Genomic DNA, 23,923 nt, shown 5'->3' with positions numbered 1-23,923 from the left:
TGTGTAATGGGCGTCCCAGTTCGTCGTAACACAGTACCGACTGAGCTTTCACGTTTATTGCGCCCGATGCTAGTATTCGGCCTATGACTCTGGAGACATGGAGTGCGGTGGCGATGAACGTAACACCCCTCAAAGTACGGGAATTGCAGACTACCCGAAACTGTGGTATGTCTCAGCACGTACTTTGCACATAACGTGCAGGGTACGCGACATCCCAATTTATCGTCCAGCCAACTTCCCCTTTTCCGAGGTCCGACAGCATGCGGCTGCATACCGGGATCGGATACGAAGTTCGTGGTCAGCCAAGCTGCGCACCGCCCAGTGTCCAGGCGACAATGTGCGGTGTAGAGGAGTGCCACATGGCCAACTTGTTGTACGAGCCCACGAGCGGCCAGACAGCCCCGAAATCTATGACTACTTGCAAGGTTGTATCTGCTGCTGTAGGTATGTATACGAGGCGCGGGAGAGAGTAGCTGGAGTAACGACTGGAGTCAGTGTGTATATATAGACTGGGGGAAACGACAAAAGATTTCAGCATTGATACGCTCACAGCTCGGCCGTTTCCACGGACAGTTACTGGTGCCTAGGGCGATGGGATTAGGTGGTAAGGGGCAGCGGTTGCCAATTCCAAGTATGAGCATATATCTCAACTTACACGCCATTTGTACTCTATAGACCGACGTGTTTACGTACTGTGCAATCTAAGAAGAGCGTTCTATCATATAACATTGTCGGAAAATTCTTTTAACCAAGGGAAGGGAAATATATTTTGCCGCTTGGCGTTTCCAATGGTGGCGTGCCTGTAATTATCCTCCTCAGGTGAAGAGCAGAAACTGTGCATTACTTACAGACATGTTCAGTGCGGGAGGGAAAGCCTTCCTATATTTACGTACCCCGTCACTCAGAGAGTGTGGCCCCCAAGCCAGCGTTTGAGAGCGAATGCGTCTTGCTCCTGTGCAGCCCGCGAGCGTGGCTATTACACGGTTGTTGCCAAACTGATCATCAAAGCACGCGCTTTCCGCTCTTGCTTTTTGGCCATGCTCAAGGCTCAACCACCAGCCTCTCACCCGTTCCTCATAACAAGTAACTTCTGGTTAACGATGAAACACGTAGCTACGTATATCCACCTCGAGAACAGGCTTTGTGTCGTCCTCGACGCCCCACGAGTCCCTTCTCTCGATTCTCTCCGGGTGAGACAATGCGCCATGCAGCACCAAACAATCATGTCCCCTCTCACAAGATTTCTTGCCGATGATCTCTCACCGCCGATGCCGTGCTAGAGACCCAATGCCAAGGCCAACGCGCATCAGTTCCCAGGATCGGTCTACAAGTGGTGTCCGAGGCAACCTCTATTTCCCGGGAAGCCGTAAGCCATTCGATTACCCCCGGGATGTGAATCGCCGGTCAAATACGAGCAGGGAGCTATGTCGTCAATCCAGTTCAATCAAGTGGCTCCTACAGCTCCTACAGCTAGCTCTCTGGGCCAGGGTGCTCTCCGCCCCATCCGACCGGGCTCAGGGCGGGTGAGTTCGACTTGTCATCCGGCAGTGCGGTGCCCATGCAGTCCGAAGGCCCAACACCGCGTGAGACGATGGAGGAGATGATCCGAGACCACACCCGACTTATCGGGAAGGCTGCGAGACCTGTCATCTCCGCGGGCGCCGACGGAATCTAAATGCACGGGGCCAACGGTCATATCATCGACCAAATCCAACATGTAACCATGGAAGCAACGGATAGGACGGCAGCTTTGATGACAGCGCAAGGGGTGCCTCGGAAGTGATGAATGCTGCTGTAGCTGGCGTCGGTCCAGACTATGCTGGGTCAAGGGTTCGCCCTGAGGCAAGGCTGAGGGATGGGGAATATGGATGGTCTTTTGGCAGAGTCCGACTTTTCCCAGCCGTGGGGAGATGGGGCTGGCGTTTGGGCGTCTCGCCAACTCGAGATAGATCGACCACATCGAGGCCAGGCCGGGGGACAACGCCATGTATCACAACGCCAGGTTACTCAAGGGCGATCAAGACGTGCGACGGTGGCAGAAGAAGTCGATGTCCGCTCCCCAGGCAGCCCTTGTACTCGGCCGATTTTCGTATCCGAGCCCAGACCCCCCCTTCCGGGTCAAAACGGGCATCCACCTCATCTTCCAAGCGTATGACCGCGAACTCGTCTACACGCCGCTCTCCAGGAAGGGCGATATCGACTATCCGCTCAGCGCCGAGACCCAGGCGACACACTGCATGAAGAATTAAGCGAGGGGGCTGCGTCACAGCGAATAGAACCGTGAAGCTCGTGTACGAGTCTCATCCGGGCACGACCATTAACGGCGGCGGCGGCCCTCTGCATATGCACAGGAAATGCTCATGAATCATGGGCCGCCCCTGGCGTGAGAGCCGAAGAGCCGCCTCGCGAGTACTGACAGGGTGCGTCGAACTCGTACGGGAAAAGATATGCTTACACAGTATCGGCAGTTGGCGGACCCGGTCTTACCCACGCCCCTGACAGCCTCGAGATGGATGCCGTCAGCCTTGGCCATAATTGTTTGTTGGATTTGTTCGTTTAGCCATACGCATGCGCCTCCACGACCAACATAAGCTCGCTGCGGCAAGGAGGCGGAAACAATGGCCGCATCGAAGAACCACGTGTTCTGCTCATATAGGCAAGCCCGTGGTCGCACACATTGAGCACTTTGCAGGAAACAGGGAGCCGCCCACAACAAACAATGTTGTGGCTGACTGCTCCGACTCAGCCTGCTGTCACAACTGCATGGATGCAACGTCGATCAGCAAGAATGCATAATCACGAAGCCAACCGATTATCCGAGGAACTAAGATATGATCAACATGCATGGTTCGCAGACATGGTCAATCATGGTCCCCGCACCCTTTCTTCCCACTGGATGCAACATTTCGAGACACGGCTTGCAAGTGTCATCAATACTTACCTTTGCCGCAGCACGAAGAAATGTGGAAAGTAGGGGGTAGGGAGTATATAGATCAATATTGGGCCTGGTAGCCCCTCGGGGCTGGCTTACTCTCAGGGCCAGGGTCGAACCAACATGTCCCTTTGATAACGCTCCAGCTCTGTGCCGTTCGGCGGCCCATTCTGCATCCCCGAACGTGCCGAGCCCGTAAAGCAGCTTGTTCGTGAGTCATGTTGCCTCACGGGCGAATATGGCAGTTTGCTTTCTTTTGTTGCGGCGTGGCGCGAACTTCTACGAGCTTCTGATCAAATGGCCCAAGCACAAAAGATGGTGTTCCTACTCTTTGGTGGCCATTCATACATGATATGATATCCCCCACTATTCGGACGCTGCCCACCGTTCTCTTGATCTGACCTTGAAACACATCTCACCCTCTCAACCCGTTTGTCAATATCAGAGATGCCGTCCCGTCTTTCATGCCCCGGCGATGAGTATGAGGTGACAGCCGGCCGCAACGTGGGTCTTGGCCAGCTATTCTACAGCCAGGCTCAAAGGTTCCCCGAGGCCGTGGCGATTGTGGATGGCAAAGATGTCCTCACGTATGATCAGCTACACTCTCAAGCCTGCTTTCTGGCGAGGCAGATCTCACAATGCACGTCTGGTTTGCAGGAACCAGTGGGGATCGTGGTGAAGCATGGTCTAGCCGACGCGGTTGCCCAACTAGCCATCATCTACGCCGGCCGCACTTGTGCTCCAATGGACCCAACACTTTCCGACCGTCAGATACAGGGCAGGCTAACACGCTTGGATGCTCGGTGCGTTCTGACTGATCACGCCAATCGACACCGCGACCTGCCTTTTCATGTTGTTTGTATCGACGAATTTCCCGGTGCAGGACCGGCTCTTGGAAATGATAAGTTCCCGATTGCAACCGACCTTGAGCACTACACGCACCTTATCCATACTTCTGGAACCACGGACGAGCCCAAGGCAGTCCAGATTGCTGCTAGGTCCATCCTACACGTCGTCTACCACGCCCCTTTTGAGCCCCTATCTGCTACCGATATAGTGGCTCATGTCAACAACAGCAGCTTTGACGTATCTTTGTTTGACCTCTGGGCACCTTTACTGCGCGGTGCCCGGATTGCCGTCTTAAGCAAGGCCGTCTTGCTAGATCTGCCCGTCATGGCAAGCGAGATTGAAAGGCTAGGCATCACAGTTATGGCCACCACTACTGCCTTGCTCAATCTTGCAGCTTTTACGCATCCGCAAGTCTTCGCCAAGCTGCGCATCTGCTTTATAGGAGGTGAAGCAGCCAATCTTGCCGCCCTAAAAATCATACTCGAGGAGGGCCCTCCGGAGATGCTCATCAACGCATACGGACCGACTGAGTGCTGTATCTTCTGCCTGGCTCATCGAATCACGCCCAAAGACATCCGGGATGGCTCCGTGAGCATTGGAAAGCCCGTCGGCGACGCCATTGCTTACATTGCCGACGACACAGGCCGCCCCAGTGACGAGGGGGAACTCTGGATTGGTGGTCCTGGCGTGTCCCCAGGCTATGTCAACCAGCCAGACAAAAACGCTGTCGCGTTTACAACCAGCCCAGACCTGACGACCATCGAAGGTAAGCCTGTCAGACTGTACCGAACGGGAGATATCGTGCAACGCCGCCCAGACGGTCAGGTTGACTACATCGGTCGCCGCGACCACCAAGTCAAGGTCCGCGGGTTTCGCATCGAACTTGGAGCAGTTGAGTCGGCCCTTCTCGTAACTCGTCTGTTTGCAGAAGCCGTGGCAATGAAGATAGAAATCCCAGAAATGGGAGCCGGGTCGATCTTAGTGGCCTATGCCGTACCTATCGATTTGTCCAAGCCGCCCGCCACCGACGAAGCAATGCAGTCTATCAAGGCCATCCTTCCTGATTACATGGTTCCTCAGCTAGAGGTCATCTCGCAAATGCCCCTAAACAACCACGCCAAGATAGATCGCAAGCGGTTAGCAGAGCTATTTAGTCAGCGATGGAAGAAAGATTCTCTCTTAGAGCCACAGGACACACCTCAAGATACCCGCTCCAGGTTAGCAGGTCTCTGGGCAACAATTCTAGCAACGCCGATTTCTGTATTTGGGGATCAAGACGACTTTGTTAACCTCGGCGGCACATCTCTTCAGGCTTCCCTGCTTATAAGTCAAATCCGGCGCACCTTTGGCGTACAAGTCTCCCTCCTTACGCTCTACGATAATTCGACCCTATGCGCCCTTGAGTCGGTAATCACAGAGGGCCTAAACGGACGTTCTGAAACTCTCCGTGACGAGAGAGACGCTTGGCTTGCCGACAGCATGGTTGCCGACGACCTGCCCTGCCCATCAGGGACAGTAATCGACTGGTGTCGGGACCTCGAAGGACGCATATTCATCACGGGATCGACCGGGTTTGTCGGCGCCTTTATGCTTGCCGACCTCTTGCGTATGCCGCACGTCCGCCAGATTGGCTGCCTTGTTCGCGCAACCAACGAGACGGCCGGCATGGAGAGGCTAAAGGCTGGCATGGCCAAGTATAATCTCTGGGAGGAGTCATTTGCCTATAAGCTTCTTGCTATCCCCGGTCTCCTTGAGGATGAGTATCTAGGAATGGGCCGAAACCGTTTCGAGGAAGTTGCTAGTTGGGCCAGCGTCGTCTTTCACCTGGGAGCCCGCGTAAACTACACACAACCCTACTCGCTACATCGGGCTGCCAACACCTTAGGCACACTAAACGTGGTGCGCTTCGCCTGTACTGGACGAGTCAAGGCAGTCCATTATGTCTCTAGCATTTCCTGCTTCGGACCTACAGGGTTTGTAACGGGCGCGACTACAGTCAAGGAAGATGAGTCGCTACTACCGCATCTCGTCGCTTTGCCGTACGACCATGGCTATGCCCAGAGTCAATGGGTGGCTGAGCAGCTTATGCGGCGTCTGATGGACCGAGGCTTTCCCATCGTCGTATACCGTCCGGGCTTTATCACCGGCCATAGCCAGACAGGTGCCTGCAATCCTGACGACTTTTTCTGTCGCCTGATTCAAGCCTGCTGCGAAATGGGATGCTACCCTAAGCTTCCTAGACAACGCAAGGAGTTTGTGCCGGTCGACTACGTCAATGCTGCCATCCTGCATATTGCTATGTCCCCAGAGTCACTCGGCCGAGCCTATCACATTGTGCCCCCGACACGGGCAGTGTCTATTGACATGGACGACTCAATGAATCTAATTGGCGAGGCTGGGGGCTTACCTATTCATGGTGTTTCCTACACTGAATGGATAGAGCATCTAGCCGCCTTCCCGCCACAGCGCTTGCTGCCGTTGCAGCCCATGTTGGCAGAACAAGTACAGGATGGGCGTACAAGATGGGAGCTATACGAAAATATGCCTGTATATGATACGACCAATACGACCAGGGCGCTAGAAAGCTATCCGGGTGGATTGGAGTTTCCTGTGTTGGGAGCCTCGTTGATGAAGAAATACCTTGAATTCCTTCAGGCACACTATTAGAGGGGGCTGACTACAGACTTACGGGATGCGGGTTCTTTGATTTTGTCGTTGAAAATATGTTGAGTGCGTTAACCAAAGGGTGTTAGCCCGACTTGGGGCAATTCTGCCCGAACCCTCGTTTTTTTCTTCTTCAGTTCGAGATGAATATTACAAATGAACCTATTTGTCAAACAGTCGCCATCTGGGACATCATCATCAACTTCGTAGGAAGTAAAAGTTCCATTTGATCAATCTACAAACATCAAGTCTCCGTGCCAAAGCGTGCCCCGAACCACTCCCTTGGAGTAATCAGCAGTTCTCGTGTCTTTGGCCTCCCCAAGGCCATCGCTGTGGCTTTCTTCAACTTCGCCGCCGTCTTGATCTCGCTGGGCTCGGGGCCAAAGTATCGACCCCCCGTCGTCTGCGCGAAGCCAAACATGAGCTTTACATCCTCCATCTCAGGGATCCCACAGATGTCGAACGCCTCCCATGATGGTAGGACGGGCTCAAACCGAGATTTCTTCCCAGTTGCTATGATTTCCTTATTAGTAAAGCACCTCCATCTGCGTCTAAGAGTGCACTTGCCGTCTTCAAAGTCAGCCACCAACTGCTCAAAAGGAAGCAAATGGCTCGCGCCATGGACGACGTGACCATTGTACCTCGCCGGGTCGAGAAAGATGCCGTGAACAATGTCTCCGTAGTCCTCACGAACGCTCAGAAACGGCACCTGGTTGTCGCCACCCCAGTGGGGCACTCGAAAGGTGAGGTATCCGTCCTCATCGGGAACATAGGGGAAGCCGCCAAATATCGGAGCAGCCTCTTTAGCCAGGAAATTCTCTAGATACCATCCGGCATTAATAGGAGTGACGGTCTCGAACTTGCCCGGCTGGCTTGCGTACTGTTCGATCTTGAATTTCACTACGTGTACATGTCGTCAGTGTGGATGAAAGACGACCAGTCTCAGCGGTAGATGCTAACTTTCCATGGCGTTCATCTTTACTTTACCACCAGTCATCTCGGCACAGGGGGGGCCCGAGCTAAAAACCAGGTGCTTCACGCCAGCCTGGACCGCCGCGTCGACAATTGCCTTTCCTAAATCAAACTCGGTCGGGCCGCCAGGGGCTTTGAAAATCTTATCATCCGAGTTCAGATTGACAAAGGCCCCCCACGAGCCCTGGAATGCAGCCAGCACCTCGTCCTTGTTGAATCCATCGGCCTGGGCAATTTCGGCCCCAGACGAGGCAAGAGAGCGACTGGCCTCGGAGTTCGGGTTCCGCGTAATGGCGCGGACCCGGAAGGATGGGTTCTGAAGAAGAGACCGGGCGACTGAGCCACCTTGGTTGCCCGTAGCGCCAAAAACGGTGATGGTGGTGGTCATCTTTGCGAGGTGGTAAAGTGCACACGAGCTCAAGTTGTGAAGCGAAATACGGGAAGCGCGTTTTTTAGCGAGACTGGAATAACAAAGCTGGCGGGCCTGACGTCAAAGCACAATCAGATACTCCCACTTATAGTCCAACTGACGTGTCTGTCAACCAACATGGTCAGTATAAGGGACACGGCAGGGTGGCCCAAGTGCTACTCAGAACACCCCGTCGTTTACATACAAATGCGGGCATTCTCGCCAGGATTACGAACACTGTGTAACCTGTACCTCTGCGAGTCCTTGAGCGCAAATACGAGAGCCCGGCCCAGGCCTCGGGCGAACTCAAAGAACTTCGGTTTGGTGAAGGAGCTAATAGGAGCTCTGCCATAAAAGTCGCATTTACCAGTCACCAACGGAGCTTCAAAGGCACAATCTTGGAAGCTATGGACTTATACCCTGCTTCTTGGTATCCTCTTCAGCCGTGGAGTATATGCACATGCTCGTGTTTCGACTTAGTGCCTCTTACCGTTGCATCTATGCCTCAGCCACTTCATGCATCGGATAATGGAGTGCCGCAGGTGCATATGCGCTCTCACGCTACAACGCACGAGTCGGTTGGTTGAGGTGCCCCCATTGCTGAGCTGTGTTGGGTACACAACGTTATGACACCCACATGTGTTTGTGCTTCGTACAGCATGACGACTGCAGTCATTGTGTTACCATCAGCTGAGCATATACTCCGTACTGTGCTGTAGAAATTCGCTCCGACTGTGCACAATCCGTGTCGTAGCTCCGTCTGCACGAATTGTGGCAAATCATATCTTGGTTCCTTTGAAGTGCTTACCCGCCAGTCGCACCCTCGACACTCGTGCATTCGGTGTAGCCAAAGGAGCATAAATAGAACAATTTTCCATTGGAGACATATACTCAGCCCAAGATCCCCTTAACCAGTGCTCGCCAGCACCCTGAATATCTGGTATATGTAGACTTTGTGAGCCTCCTGGGACACAGAGACTCTTTTCTTGGCAGTTAAAATGCTTCGAGGTGTATCTATGAGAGCACTTCATAGTCATGAACTTTTAGTTTATTCACCCGCTATTTATGTAGCCTTCTTTGCCTTGCCCTGTGGGCCTTGGGGCATTCCTTATTTAAGTCCTAAATGTACAGCTGCCTTGACCAGCTATTTCGTCCGTGGTTGAATAGACGTGGTTGAATAGACGTCGCGTGTCAGTTATCCATTTTGCAAGTATAGAAAATGAATATGGGTTGCCATAGCACGAAACAGCGTGTGTTTCGTACACATTCAGCGGGCCATGCAGACATATTGGGGCCCTCGCCCAACAAATACAACCGCCGCTGTTCTATACCTCCTCAGTCTGTCTGTCAGACTCTCCCGGCAAGATATAGCCGGCTGTACGGAGAGTATGCGGTTCTCCTCAATCAACAACCATAAAAAGGAAACTGGTGAAATGCGGGCTTCTTTCCCTGCTCCTGCTATGGACGGACGCTTTTGTTCTGTCTGTAAGCGAAAGCTTACCAGCTCAGCGTTGAGCTTCCCGTGGATTCTTCCGGTTATCCAAAGACTACAGTCAATGACCTCGACGCAGCGCTGGCGCATCCGCCATGCCGGATATAACTTAGGCGCGTCAGAAACACCACAGAACAAACTCTTCTCAACCAAGACCTTCATCGCACATCTTTAAGAAAAGCACGGGCAGCTTTTGGAAGACAAAAGGAGGTAGTAAGTAGACTTCCTTGCTCTCCCAAAGGATTCAATCCAGCAATAGCACGATGGTGTGCGCCCAATGGGCATGGAGCCTTTGGGTATGTAGGCTCGTTATCACAAGTTATGCCCTTGAGTTAACATTTCGCCTAGCACATCCAGGATGTTTTCAGGCGCGGTGACACCTCCGACCATCCCAAGCGAGAGGGTGTTGTGGACATTTTCTCTTGGACACAATCTCCCTCGTATTGGAATCAGAAGTCAAGGACTTCAGGAACTTCTGTATTTGCTTGTTGAACAATGATAGAAGGAGGTACTGGAGTTTAAGCTCGACCGACCATCAATTACAATGCTCCCTTCTTGTGGAGCTCTACTGCATCAGGCATTACTTACAGAACGAACTGGATTGCAGGAAATAGATAAAGGCCATGACTGTGACGAATCTCAATGGCAATAATCGTGAATGTGCCGAGGTACTCTCTCCATACATGGCACAGGCCGACTCAAGGCGACATGTAGATGCTCCTAGTAGATTCTCTACAAAGCAATCTATTACGCAATAGAAGACATCGCCGTGATAATAGATATAAATGCTGGAGTCATCTAAGAAGCGTCTACTAGCAACGGAAGACCAGACCCAACTGCCTAGCATCAGCGCACCCCACCTTCATGTTTATGCTTAATATAGTAGATGGCCTTTTCCATATCTACAGAATACTGGAATACTGAGCCAAAGGCGAATTACCTGTAAACATCGCACAGCTCGGCAGATGTGTTGGTAACAACGAACTGTATAAGAAGGTATTCGTTCGAGTACTAGATCGTAGCGTATCATGTTCTCATGTGCCAAAGACCTTCCACCGAGATGTCGAGTTGGGGAGAGTCCGATGATAGATCCTGGGGAGGCCAGTGTCGATCTTGACCTTGCCACGCTCGACGGTGATATCCGCTTATTGAAAGGTGATAGGGAATGTTGCTGCTCCGCCCCTCTTTGTTTCTTGTCCTTGACTTTTCGATAGATGCCGCGATTATGGTATATGTGGCCTTTATATCACCTGTCATAATCTCCGACGTATTCTCCCTCTGGCCAGGCATGCGCAATTGGCAACGGCTGCTCAAAACACCGCCTGGGGGTGATAAGTATGATCCTCTCCTAAAAGCATTGGCATCGGCTATCCGCAGCCTATCTAATACTTTCACTCTCTGGTCAACTTTAATTGCTTTACCTATAGCAGTTCTCCCGCCGTATGAGACCACGTTGAGACACACGATGTCGCTCGAGAGTCCGTCTCCTTGTCTTTGTTACTGCGGTAGAGAGACATGCTGCCTGTTGAGTGTTGCCTACTTCTAGAGACGAGTAATGGCTGGCGCAACGGTGATCATATAGAAAATCATACCCGGCTTTGACTGGGAGCCAAGAGAACCAAGGCTGTAACTCTGTACAGTCCAATAAGACTATAGTGTCCTCCAGGATTTCATCCCGCAATAAAGCGAATTCGGGTTATCTCTTCCGACCAGTAAGTTTCACGATGGCATATCACTGGAACTCGAAACTAGAGGCAGGGAATGCATTTAGTTTTCTACCGGTCTAGTTAGATTCCTTGATTCGTGGGAGGCAAACATGCAATGCGTTTTGGGACCTTTATGCGCCGAGCCGTCAGGTCCATCCGTAAAGGGCAGATTACTCGATATGAGGTTGCGACGCCTGGTGTTTCATAGCTTAGTAGTATATAAAGCTAACGAGTGGTAATATTTATGCTTATTACGGACCAATTACTAATTCCATCAGTTTGGTCTTGAATTAAAAACAAATTTCTTTTTTAACATAATTTTCTAAGCACCTTCCTTCCTATTTGAAATAGGCTTGCCCATGCTGTGTATTATTTCTGACTGCCTAGGTTACTACATACGCTTTCACGTAGGTGTTTAATTACAATGTGCCTCTACTACTTCAGTTTCTGCTGGCTACCTTTACTTAGAGCTTTTGCCCACTTCAGTAGATATACTAGATGGAATCATCCAATCTAGTCGAAACTATGGTGGGCCGGACTTATACGCGCACGACGTAACAGTTGACAGCGCCGTGTGGTGTTGCGAACCGGCACTCGTACATGGGTGCCAGACGTTGAGCCGACGGAGGGACACGCGCATGATGGCCTCTGACATGGGGCGGACCCGTTGTTCTCTAACGGGTGGACCCCCTCAAGCACCGGTATCCTGGCTAGCCTTGAACTCCACCCCCGCCCTGGCTTGACGCCGATTCAGCTAGTTGATAGTCCCGGGAATGTGCTTCATCCAAGGGCCAACGTTAAGCCAGCTAAGATAACAGACAACTTCCAGGATATGTAATTAGTAGTAGTCTACTTGGCAAGGTTTTGATATACGTTCTGTTATCTCAGCGGAGACTTACAGCACGTATATGCCGGGAGGCTGAAAATCAGTCGAGCAAGATCAACCAGTCAGCCACACTTGCGTGTACCGTTCTCACGCCGTCTGTTGATCTACACCGCTGGCCGGCCGCTGCACAAACCGACCTACAAGTCCCCTTGCAGGATCAACAGACATACACACACACACGGCCCCCTCCTTCGCTTCGATCGTCCGCGGCACCAGCGTCTTGGGCGAAGGCACGAGAACCACAGCCCACCTAGTATACCATGGGTATCCATTCAACCCGGTTCCTGGCCCCATCCAAGCACAAAACCAGGTGGGGTATTCTCTCCGCGGTTCGCACCTGTCAACACCCATTGCCGCCCGCAATTGTCAAACGGCTGCACTGTGAACGGGTCCACTTCTTTCGACGACCTCTAGAATCTCCTCGCGGCAGACACGTTCATGGCCAGCCAGCTCAAGTTGCTTGTCCTAAAGGGAAATTGCATGAAGCTCGAGCTTCACCAGACCCCTCGCAGACCAGCTTTTGGAATCATGGATCCACCGCGTTCGACGAGGGCCACACCCCGATGGGGCACTGCCCGCGCGAGCATCCCTTAACAAATTCGCCGCTGTCATGTGTTGCATAGCCGTCGGCCTCCTGATATGAAGTCTGCGCAGTCGTCGGGTCAAGATTGTCTACAGCATCACAAAGCATCGCCTTCGGTCGGATTGTGAGCGTCTCGACTACTTCCCGCCCTCCTCGACGAGATCTACTTGCCGTCTTTCCATCTTTGTCCTTCTCTTCTCCAATTTCGCTCTCTGAACGGTTTTCATCATGGTGATGCTGCCCTTTGCTATGGCCGGCTTGATGGCTACGGCCACGCTGGCTGGCACCATAGACACGCGAGGCCAGTCTACCTGCGGCATAGGGGACCCCAGCCTCGAGGAGCGAGATTTCTGGATGCGGCAGCAGCAGCCGAGTGAGCCGGACAATGACGAGGAAATCGGTCTGAATGCCGTTTTTCACCTATGCTGTTCATCTCAAAATAAATGCCCAACAGTAGGATCCCATCTTTAAAATCATGCCCTCTTCGCCCGACAATAGCCGAGTCCTAACATGCCGCACAGGACGATGACATGAACAAGGAGATGCAACTGATGAACGATCGTTATGCCCCAACATAGATCAAGTTTAACCTTCAGAATATCACTCGACAAACCGATGACAGTTTTGAACAGATGGACGTGGGAGACGTGCAGGCTACGAACAAACTGAAGTCTCAGCTCCACCAGGGTGGCGCAAACACACTCAACGTTGTCTTTTTGCCAACCAATGAGGGAGCTGGAGTAAAGGGATTGTGCAACATTCCCCCTCCATCGGGCAACATTGCCCAATCTCTGGACGAGACGGACGGCTGTTCAGTGGCAATGGATACCCTACCTGGCCAGTCGCAAACCGGCAGGCAGGGAGACGACATGACAACAGCTCACGAGGCCGGTCACTGGCTCGGTGAACAACACGCGCAACAAGGGGGTTCAAGTGGGCAGTCAGGCCAGACGCGAAATATCATGGAGCCCACACAAATGTATGTGCTCCCCTTTGACGCATCACGCAGGTCGCCAATTCTAACGTGTCGATGTTAGCGGTGGCCAAGGACTCGACTATCAGTTTATCCAGGACCAAATCCCCAGACTGCGGCAAGTGGCGATGAGGCGCCAAGCCGCCGGAGATTCTAGTGGTGGAGCACCCAGAGGGAACGGCAAGACAGGAGGGGGGGGGGAGACTCCGAGGATCCGAGAGGCTCAGGTCCTACACGCACAGGCGGGCCAGAAGGTTCAATCCCAACAGGCACGGAAAGACCGAAAGATCAAGACCGCCCGACCTCAGGCCAGCCGCAAAATCCTTCGGGCCCGCCGAACTTCCCGGGATCTGGGCCAGAAACTCCTACTACTGGGGGCGGGGGGCAAGGTCCTATGGGTCCACAAGGCCCCATGAGCCCAGACGGCGTGACAGGCCCCTCGAACCCAAGCGGCCCGCAAGGCTTCCCAGACTCTCTCCTCAAAATTCTACCAATTCACGCAACCCTCAACGTAGCACCGGCTTCAGCAGCACATATCAGAGTCGCAGGGGCCCATGAAACCCGCAGAGAGTCCGGACTTAGAGAGATGTCACGGTCCCTGGCTCGGGCGGCTAACAAGACTTGGACACGATGATGCAGGGTCTGGTATTCAGCCTCCAGAAGGTTCCTCGCTTAGATTAAGGTTATTCGCTCACGCGAAGTCAGTTTGTTATAGGGAATAGAAGATTGTGGCTCTTTTGCTCTTCGTTTATAGTGTGCTCTGCCTTAAGCCCCTCAGCTGAACCTTGACTTAAAGGAATGACTTCTCGCCCATGACCGGGAAAATTGACAAGTGTGCTCAAATATAATGAATCGAGCGCGCCACGTTACGCCGGGTCATGCCCAACAGAAGATCAGTCATGGCACCAAAGCCGTCATTCAGCTTCTTTGCGGCTGTCGAGCAAGCGAGACGTTTTCTTCGAATCGATTCCTTAAGTACGTAGGGAGCCCCATCGTCGCCCTTCCATCACTACGAATTGTCAATTCATCGACCGCGGTCGTAGTTGGCATAGAAACCTTCGGCGTTAATATAGCGGCTACGGCGCACTGCTCCCGAGGATGCATGCTCTGTAACGGCGCACAGCGTTTGGAAGCAGGCACTATCACCTAAAAAACATAGAAGTATTCCGAGAATTGCGAACTTTGGCATACTAGACCTTGTAGCAAGATGCTTATTAAGAAATTCATGATCTCCAAGGTGTCTCAGAGGAGCGAAATATAGACAGACTTACATAATGAATTAGATTTATTATTAAAAATAACGGTTTGGTTTTAGCCTGAGTCTACTAGTCAGGGCTTAACGCCTGTTAGCTAGGCCCTCGGCAATACTAGAGATTCCATACCACGGTATAGTCGGTTAGGTAGTTATAAGTGGTGGGTATATAGAGTACTCTCGGAAAGGTAGCTATAAAGGCATAAGTATAAAGCAGCTGGTATTTACTATATCTCTCCGAGTAGGACTAGAGCCTAGTAAAGAGGAGATATTTAGTCCTAAATATGCCTGTAAGAAAACCGTTTCTGCTCCTGGCCTTAGGTAGGTTCCTAGCGAGGGGTACTCACATGGCCGGTGACTCTAGGTTGCTAATACTCCCAGCTCTTATATAGTCAGGTAGCTGCCTTATAGTAACAAAGATAGGAGGTATATGCGGGAGATGCGTTGTGTTCCACCCGAACGCTAGGGCTTGACGTTCGTTACGATAGATTCGTAGGATGTCCATCCCTGCTTGTGCCGATGGCAACCTTTACTTGTGCTTCGTATCTTCGGCAAGGCCGCCGCCTGCCTCTTCCAACAGATGGGGGAACCATCTTAAGATCCTGTCTCTGCAGACCTCGCATCCGGCTCCCATACGCAGAACCTGCATATTTTCGGCATCGAACAGGACGCCGCCGCGACCATACATGTGCCATTTTTGCAGACCATAATCCACAACCAAATCGACAGACGCAAGCACGCTGGGCTCCACTTCTTCCACGCGGAATCGCTGTCCCTGTCCGGTAAGGTTTGCGGAAGTTCCGAATATTAACATGCCAAGCGGGTCGATGTCGCAAAGCCGACCGAGTTCCCGCAAGAATGGTCCCTCCGGAACAGCGATGCTGATCGTATCTCTCTTCGTGACCTGACAGAGTGTGAGCTTATCTAGCGCAGCCAAACGCGGATGGAGGTTCTCCGAATCGAACTTGGCGATGATTCCGATTATCATGCCCATATCCTCCGTCAAGACACGTGTCAATTCGAACTTGGACTCGGGCAACAAATGGATTTCTCGATGTTGCTGATACGTTCCAATGATACCGATATTGTGATCCTGTCGGCGACCTTTGGCGGCGAAGACTCTTTGAATTCCTGCTTGAGTACTGGCCATAAGTGCATAGCCCACATCGGTAGGGGCGATAATGACTCCACCAGACTTGAGAGTCTGGTAAGCTTGTTGGGCATCATGACACACATGTGGCACGTTGCCTGTCTCTGGAATAATGCGGGGAGCCATGGAGGTGGTGTCCGATTTAAATGCTGGGTGAAATGGTCTTTTTGGTTGCCTGAAGGTTGCGAAAATGGGATAAAGGAAGCTGCAGGGTTATATATAGTATAAATATTCGATCCTGCTCAGGACACTTGACTCGAGGACCGTCAGATGTCGTGGCTACGAAGGAGCCGAAGTCCCTTGAAGGGAAGAGGGATTCCGGAACTCCGGCGTTGGAAGCCAACCACTCCACTGTTCGCGACCGGAGTTCCGCCATTCCTCTACGGTTTCACTCCTCGTCTGCAAATTAATTACTTCCTACTCGAGTCTGCTAGTCCGCCCCCACTCTATCGGTACTCGCATTGTATCAGACAGCGACACCACACAGTCGTGCAAAGCAATCTGGATCGCACCGGTGAAATTAGGAGAATTATCAAGACAAGAACCAAGGCATTTCCCGGTGATAGGGGGGAGCACCGCCACTTCGCACGCTTGGCATCAATGGATAACAACTTAATAAACCATGGCGCCGTCTGCTGCGGCCCGGTGTGGGCGGACGTCGCCTGGGTGGGAAGAGACGTGCTCTAGGATCAGGGAGTCTGGGGCGGCTGGGTTGCCTGGGGCGCGGTAGCCTCGCACGGCTTCAAGTCTTGTGTTAGCACGCGTCCTCGCAAGACGGCATGATTCATCTCTGCTCTCTGTCTCTGTCTCTCTGTGTGTGTATGTAAATGTGTGGCTTGCGCAGCATCGCCCAGTCAAGGTTGCAGCACGAAGTCATGAGCCGCCAAGGGCCTGTCGATTCGACCCCCATTCGGATAGATGTCCCACTCTGTTGCATCCATATCATGTCCAAGACTTTTACCAGGCTGCTGCCGTTCTACCACCCTCAAGGCCACTATCTGGGCTAATGCGTGTAGCGCTGCCGTGCATTGACCCCGAACCAACTGCTGATACGCATCCACCTCGCAAGCGTCTTTACCTTGTGTCGAGAACCAAGAGCAAACGTTAGAGCAAATGTACCTTCTAAGGACTTCCTTCCGCGTTAGCTTTCTTCAGAGCTACGGGACCTGGTCGGGGAATTGTCAACATGATGTTGAAAAGGATCATAGGGAAATTGAAGCAGTTACAAAGGTGTTCCATCCTGGGGCATGTAATATACTTGGCCAGGAAGTGTCCGGCTTTCTCCAGTCCTGTCCTGCAGTCTCTAGCAGCCGTGGACGTGGGCACAGATGGTAAACAGCATCATGCCGAACTCGTCCACGGTCTGCACCCAGCGGTCTATTCTCTCCCGGCGAGCGGCCGACCCCGTCTCGGGCGACTTCCACAGCTCCGAGATGCGGAAAGGCCCGTCATGCCACACGGCCAGGTGCTCGGCATATTCGCGCTCCCACTCGGCGCGGGACGCGGCTGCCCACAGCCGCTTGGCTCCGGGCGCGGCCACGTCTCGCAGTTCGGCCGCGACAAAGTTGGGCAGCAGCCGCTCGGCGTTGTACACGTTGCTGAAGAGGTAGAAGGCGAGCAAGGCCCGGCCCTTGGCAGCCGCCACGATCCACGACTCCCAGTTGGGGCAGCGCCGCGACAGACCCGCCCGGCAGATGAGTCCGCTTTGGGCGGTGCGGAAGGCCATCTCCTGCAGAACAGCCATTGTGTCGTCGTCGACAACCTCAATCGACGGCTGCCGCAGAGGAAAGAAGTAAGCCATGATGCAGTAGATGAGGTAAGCCTGGAATGAGGCGAGGATATCGAGGTGCCGGCCGGCGCCATGTTCCTGAACTCTTGTCAATGTCTATGCCGTGTTGACCTTTCCGTCGTCTTCTGCGGTTGACTTGAGAAGGCCGTACGTACATGATGAGCGAGCTGGTCCATCTCGCGCCTTACAGTCTCGGCGACCATGACCTCACTTCCATCAGCCCGATGCTGCCACAGCCGGACCAGGCTATAGCAGTTTGCCAAGGCAACTGGGATGCTCCGGTCCCGCAGCTGCGTCGGGTGGATGATGGGCGGAACGCCCCTATCGTCAGACGCCATCATCTGCCTGGCATACGAGCGCAACACGCAGCTCATGTACTGCAGCGTGTGCGGATGAAAGGTCTTGGGGGGCTGGTCCACCACCAGGAACGGCCGCAGCCACCGGTCCCGGATCTGGTCCGCGTCGCTGAGGGGGGCGAGGTCCAGGTCGGCAAAGTCCAAGGGATTTCCGGCCAGGTCCTCGCCTGCTGACCCCTGCGTCGAAGTGTGTACATGCAGCCCATGTCCTACGACTGCTGCTGCGGCTGCTGGGGTCGCCGACCGAGAAGAGGCAGGAGGATGAGGCTGTGGAAAGAAGATGTCGGGGGCTGTCGACAGCGATGCTGGCGTCTCAACTCCTGGAGCGGGCTGGGCCTCTTGATAAGAGCCGCTGGCGGACGAAGGGGAGGCGTAGTTGACATCGGCTGCGTATCGACACTGCCGCCCGGCAGCGAGACAGCGGGCGCAAGATGGCTTCTCGAGACCGCAGCGGGCCTTGGATCTTGCGCACGGCTGACACGCCTTTTTGCGCGATGGCGGAGGCCTCGATCTCATTGATGCTCTCGGGCCGGCTCGGACGGGCGGGCATGGCCGATCAGCAAGGGAACTTTTCGATACAAGACAAATATCAGAAAAACGCAATAGCGAAATAAAGGTTCTGTATCAACGTCAACTGAATACAGTGGAGTGCCAGTGCCAGTTGAACAGACAGAGTCGGCGGAAAGGCGGAACTCCGACTACTCAACCGTTGCGGGGCTCCGGAGTTCCGGAAACCTTGTTGCCTCGGCCTCTCCACATCATTCATGTGTACATGCAGTGGAGGCATGCATGTTTCAGCCCCCCTCAGGCCTCTAGGCAGTAGGGACGACTTGCGCCGCAGACTTCGTGGTCAGTATGGCAGCTCAAAGCCAGCGGTAATGTGGCCGACAGACGCCATGTCCTTGATGCCAAGGAATACTCTTCTTCAAAGATACGTGGAACATCGAAGTCTCCAGTCCCCTCCGCTGCTTCGGAGTTCCGGCCTCCAGCCTTTTTTGCCGATTGTAGCGGCTCATAAATAGCGAAAGAAAGACACAAACGAGATTCCTTAATCATTTCTCTATTGCTCCATCCGTCGCTTTAGTGCTCTTGAAAAGCGTTGGCCGCCTCGAGTCTATATCGAATTCGCTTACGGAGAAAATGGAAATCTTGCTGCGAGAGAGTCTCTTTGGTCGCCTGCTGAACCGCACGTCCAACGGCCGAGCCCTCCATACCCCAACTCGGCACTTCACAAAGAGAATGAGTCGTTAAGCCCCAACCGCGTGCCGCAAACGGCAACAGGACCTGTCGGCCATGACGATGCCGAGATGCCCATCAACTGGCCGGCTCTGACCAAAGCGTTCGTCACGACCGACGTGATGCTTCTCAATTTTAGCTTTTACGCATCATCAGCCCTCTTCACCCCCAGTATCCCGCTCATCCAGGCCAAATTCGCTGCCACGACCAGCCAAGGAACACTGTGTCTCTCTCTATTCTTTATTGCTTATGGCATCGGTCCTCTCGTGGTAAGTCAATCACCCTGTTCGTGCAAATGACAGTCGAGTTCAACGGGAATCCTCCACGTACATCAGCTCTCTCCGCTATCCAACGTCCCTTCCATCGGGCGAACACTCGTCTACTTCCTAGGATCCCCCGCCTTTTGCCTGATCAATGTCGGAACAGGACTAGCTAATAGCTTGCCCGCAATGTTGGCCTTGCGTTTTCTCGGTGGCCTCATTGGGAGTGCGCCCATAAGCATTGTGGTACGACTCTGATGGAAATATACGGACCTGCTCAGGCCCCGTACGCCATCGCCCTGTACGCCGTGAGCGGAATCTGTGGGCCGATTCTTGGACCGGTATGAAGACAAACGACACCGTCAGGCCCATGTTCCTTCCCCAACACACATTGCCAGGCCACTGACCGTTCTCGAGCACGATAGTTATTGGGTACCTTGGTAATGTGGGCACCCACGCTGGCCGTCTCCTGTGCTGGATTTTGCCGAGGCGTCCAAGACGCTAACGGATTAACATGATGCAAGCTCACGATGGAATACCTAGGCAGCCACCTTGTGGCTGATCTCGGGCATCAGCGCCTTCACGACTATCTTTATATTCTTCTTCTTGCCCGAAACCCTATACTAGAATACTTTACATCGACGAGCTCACAGGCTTCGTCTAAGCCAAAATCAAGGGCAATGACTGACCGAGTTGTCCGCGACGAGGCACAGTCTCCTCGCAGAAATTGTGCAGCAAACAACTAACGACCTGAAGTTGTCATGCACCGACCCCGTAATTCTTTCCGTCAACATCCACATTATGCTAATTTATGGTCTTCTGTATCTGTGGTTCGAGTTCTTTCCTTTTGGTACGTTAGCCTACAAAGTTGACATGACATGATCGTTGCACGCTCTTGCTGATTGCACCTGCGCTCTCACAGTTTTGGCGAGATTCATCACTTTACCGCACTTCAACGGGCGAGTGAGTCATGTTCCTCCGGAATCATCGAACTCTCGGACAAGAAAGGGAGGGCGGCGATCTTTGGTCCATGTTCTTGGCTGACTTAGATCTCGCTTTTCGCAAGTTGCCTTCTTTGGTATCCTAACTGGGGCTGTCATCTCGGTCGTTGCCTACATCATGTGGCTATATCTCTCTCACAATCCAAGGCTTGTCAACCTAGAAACCTCGGTCACTCCCGAGGACCGCCTAAGACCGGGGCAGGTGGGCGCCATATGCATCCCCATCTGTCACTTTATATTTGCGTGGTCAACCCGGACAAGGTGATTTCAAGTCCTGTCCTCTCATATTCTGTACGACCTGGCCCTTGTGCCTCTCTGACTTGGTGCAGCGTGCACTGGATCGCGCCCATCATCGGAACGGCCTTTTTTGCTCCCGGTTTCTATCTCACCTTTCAATCCATTCTTAACTACCTTGCAGAGGCGTATCTAAGTCACGTTGGGAGCGTCTTCGCCGGCAATGCATTCTTTCGCAGCTTTTTCGGGGGCTCACTGCCGCTGGCTGCGCCACGGATGATTGGCTCGCTTGGAATTGGATAGGCGACGACTGTGCTGGGCGTTATCTCTATTGCCCTAGTGCCGCTTCCCTTTATTCTTGAGAGGGTGAGTCTGCCATGGTCACAGGCCGCTGTGCTATTTCGAAAAGAGGCTAAGACGATAGCCAGTCTGGGAAAAGGCTGCGCACTTGGAGCAAGTATGCAAAGTAATTTAGTCTTCTCCTCGGCTTGATAGCTTGGCTGATCTGGAAGAAGCCACGGGGACATGTAACTACGTGCATCTAAAGAGAGACTGGATACTTCAATATGAGCCCGGCAAAGCCTGTAAGTCTCACGAAAGGAGTATGCGATTAGACATAGAAAGGAATGTGATTTTTGATGTTTTCTGACCTAAACAAAGATGCTACTTTTATAGCAGAAGCGCATCTTAAGACGGGTAAAAGTTGACGGCACTAGATTGGGAGGAGTGGGGGTTGGAACGAGTTAGAAGGTCCAAAATTACGGAGTAAGGACGAGAAAAACATAGCAACTCTAGCAATCTTCCCCGAAACGGAAGGACGAGACCCCTTTATAGATGAATGCGGGGGGACCGACCGGCCAGGCTTGGTAGGTAGCCGGCAGGACTTTACAAGTTGATGCCGAAATCTGGCACATGAGCTCCCCTCAGCTCAAACACATATCCACCCTGGCACCATGCGGGTCTGCAGGGGTCTCGGCCCCGTGAGACTATCCAGGCTAGCCTTAACCGCACTCATCCGAGCCGCACGCTCCGTTCCCTACGTTTCAGCGAGGGAATCCATCAACTCTGTTCGGGTCCAGGAGAGTCAGGGTGCAAGCCATGGCCGAGCCAGGCATATGGGGTACTCAAGGGTGATAAACGTGTGCGAAAGAGGGCCAAAGAGGAAGGGGCTACGCACGCAAGGGTGGAATGAATTCAGGGTTCTCAGATCCCCACTTTCGGCAGAGCCGTGCGCCGTTTACCTGGCATTAAGGCGTATCAAGTGCTATCCAGTTAAACAACGTAACTGTCAAGCTGGTAAAATACCGCTACACCATGCAAAATGAGGGCACCCCCGATAGAGGTGTTACTAACGCGTATTATAGGCCCTTGTCCTGACAGTAACTTTATAAAACAAGCTCTATTAACCCAGTTCTGAAACAAGGCGAATTGTGCAGTTGGACAAATATAGCGGTTGATGGTCCCGGCTTTCAGTGGCGCTATCGTATACTAATTCTATCCTCGTAGGAACCACCACTTCAGACGACTGCCAGGTCGCTCCTGGTCTTACCAGTAGAGTATCAGACGTACCCAAGCAGTAGTATACTTGGCCCGATGGGTATTAGCATCCTCGGAAGCCGGGCTTGCCATCGCCATGTTTGTTGAATTGGGCAGCTAAGAGGTAGTAGTTTCGGCATCCTTTCCATCTAAAGCTAGCGTTTCGTAAGAAACTCACTAGATTGTGACGTCTTAACCGGTTGGGGCCCCGGACGGTGCTTATACAAGATACAGAATAGTTTCGTCCAGCCCTAGCCATCATGGCGCCCGCCGACATACAAACAAGTTTCGAGGGCAATTTTAAAGGTAACGCCACCGGGAACATGGCTCTTGCGGGCTTTATTAACGTTCTTTACAGGCTTTCGCTGCCAACATCGAGGCCAGACAGGGATACCGTCTTCACCACAGCGAACCCTGTAGCCAAGGTATGAAGCAGGCCTTTCCCTTGTTGAAGAAGGCACCTACCACGGCGGGGTAAGAGAGCGAGATCGAAGGCAGAGGCACGACGAGTCAAGCGAGGACGGCGTGTGCGAAGCAAGGCAGATCGTTCCGACATTCGTACTTGGTACAAGAGTGACGAAGTCCCATCTATGGGGTTCCCCCCTGCCCCCAGACCGCTAAGGCCGCCTCGATCTAGTGCGTTTCTCGGCCAGCACTCACGTTTCACATTTGCGGTTAGCCCGTCACGACGGCTGGTCTAAAACGTCTGATGTAAGGCAATAAAGTAAGATATTTCCTTGTTGCCTGACCTTTACGCCGCCCCTCGCTTGTTTCTAGGTCCAGCCTGTCTTTCGGCCCTATGATATATATAATGCGTCCAATGCACGTCTTCCAGATATGTTGGAGGGAGACCAGCCGCCGTTTGCGCTTCCTTATTACTCCAGGCACAATTAGGAACCTTTCAGGGTTGTGTGGTCTCGTCAATCTCCAACGGCCTACGCCTGTCGGCACCCGAAGAAAAGAGGTCCTCTACAGCTTGTGTGTTCCAAAAGACCAAGACTCCGCGATAAGCATCACAGTCATAGACCCGGCACCAGAACAAGCTCCTAAGCGCTGCTTTGCAACTCTATCGCTACTCTTCACCACCATCGCTCCCTCGACATACATCTCAATGGCATACGAACAGCCAAAGGACGGACACCGGTACCCGGAAAGGCATATCAGCCCATCGACAACAGCAGACCATGTGGACGGCCAGCCCGTCTTGAGAATGCGCAGACAAAGCCAAATGTTCAAAGACTTACCCGGCAAGTCAGTGCGCAGAAACAGCAGAGCTGGCATGGCTTACCATGACTTCCCCGGCACGTCAGTGCGCAGAAACAGCAAAGCTGGCATAGCTTATCACGATTTCCCCGGAGCATTGGTACGCAGAAACAGCAAGGCTGCAATTTACAACGATTTCGCCGCGGCGCCTGTACGCAGAAATAGCAAGACTGGAATTTACAACGATTTTCCTAGGGCGCCCGTGCGCAGAAATAGCAAGGCAGGAATAGTTTATCCGGCCAGAAGCACTGCGCAAGGAGAAACCAAGAAAGGGATATCTTTTTTGTCAGTTCTTCGACGTCGCGGGAAGGAGGCCAACAGAGTTGTACGAGGCACCAATATCTCCTCGCCCATTATGACAGGGCACACGGCAGCACCTA

General features: G+C 52.9%; 7 protein-coding genes across 7 annotated transcripts; 4 read left to right on the top strand and 3 right to left on the bottom strand.

Moving 5' to 3' along the window:
• Positions 1 to 1,985: 1,985 nt before the first annotated feature.
• HRG_08385 (uncharacterized protein) lies at positions 1,986 to 2,249 on the top strand (the record flags this gene model as incomplete). Its single annotated transcript, XM_044866856.1, has 1 exon — positions 1,986 to 2,249. One exon carries the CDS (start codon positions 1,986 to 1,988, stop codon positions 2,247 to 2,249), a length of 264 nt encoding a protein of 87 aa, XP_044717743.1.
• A 1,856-nt stretch (positions 2,250 to 4,105) lies between these two features.
• Positions 4,106 to 6,448, top strand: HRG_08384 (male sterility protein; the record flags this gene model as incomplete). Its single annotated transcript, XM_044866855.1, has 6 exons — positions 4,106 to 4,547; positions 4,599 to 4,934; positions 5,007 to 5,873; positions 5,943 to 6,175; positions 6,248 to 6,296; positions 6,363 to 6,448. 6 exons carry the CDS (start codon positions 4,106 to 4,108, stop codon positions 6,446 to 6,448), a joined length of 2,013 nt encoding a protein of 670 aa, XP_044717742.1.
• A 241-nt stretch (positions 6,449 to 6,689) lies between these two features.
• On the bottom strand, positions 6,690 to 7,805 carry HRG_08383 (nmrA-like family domain-containing protein; the record flags this gene model as incomplete). The annotated part of the gene is made up of 3 exons (XM_044866854.1): positions 6,690 to 6,958; positions 7,013 to 7,345; positions 7,406 to 7,805. 3 exons carry the CDS (start codon positions 7,803 to 7,805, stop codon positions 6,690 to 6,692), a joined length of 1,002 nt encoding a protein of 333 aa, XP_044717741.1.
• Positions 7,806 to 13,455: 5,650 nt separating this feature from the next.
• On the top strand, positions 13,456 to 13,882 carry HRG_08382 (uncharacterized protein; the record flags this gene model as incomplete). Its single annotated transcript, XM_044866853.1, has 2 exons — positions 13,456 to 13,472; positions 13,531 to 13,882. 2 exons carry the CDS (start codon positions 13,456 to 13,458, stop codon positions 13,880 to 13,882), a joined length of 369 nt encoding a protein of 122 aa, XP_044717740.1.
• A 1,365-nt stretch (positions 13,883 to 15,247) lies between these two features.
• HRG_08381 (telomere recombination domain-containing protein) lies at positions 15,248 to 15,994 on the bottom strand (the record flags this gene model as incomplete). Its single annotated transcript, XM_044866852.1, has 1 exon — positions 15,248 to 15,994. The coding sequence occupies one exon, from the start codon at positions 15,992 to 15,994 to the stop codon at positions 15,248 to 15,250; it is 747 nt and encodes a 248-aa protein (XP_044717739.1).
• Positions 15,995 to 17,171: 1,177 nt separating this feature from the next.
• On the bottom strand, positions 17,172 to 18,529 carry HRG_08380 (fungal zn(2)-Cys(6) binuclear cluster domain-containing protein; the record flags this gene model as incomplete). Its single annotated transcript, XM_044866851.1, has 2 exons — positions 17,172 to 17,735; positions 17,813 to 18,529. The coding sequence occupies 2 exons, from the start codon at positions 18,527 to 18,529 to the stop codon at positions 17,172 to 17,174; spliced, it is 1,281 nt and encodes a 426-aa protein (XP_044717738.1).
• A 4,862-nt stretch (positions 18,530 to 23,391) lies between these two features.
• Positions 23,392 to 23,708, top strand: HRG_08379 (uncharacterized protein; the record flags this gene model as incomplete). The annotated part of the gene is made up of 2 exons (XM_044866850.1): positions 23,392 to 23,531; positions 23,591 to 23,708. 2 exons carry the CDS (start codon positions 23,392 to 23,394, stop codon positions 23,706 to 23,708), a joined length of 258 nt encoding a protein of 85 aa, XP_044717737.1.
• Positions 23,709 to 23,923: the final 215 nt, after the last annotated feature.

This window comes from Hirsutella rhossiliensis (genome assembly GCF_020360975.1).
Source record: "Hirsutella rhossiliensis strain HR02 chromosome Unknown scaffold00010, whole genome shotgun sequence".
Classification (NCBI taxonomy): Eukaryota; Fungi; Ascomycota; class Sordariomycetes; order Hypocreales; family Ophiocordycipitaceae; genus Hirsutella; species Hirsutella rhossiliensis.
This window is presented reverse-complemented; position numbering and strand designations above follow the sequence as displayed.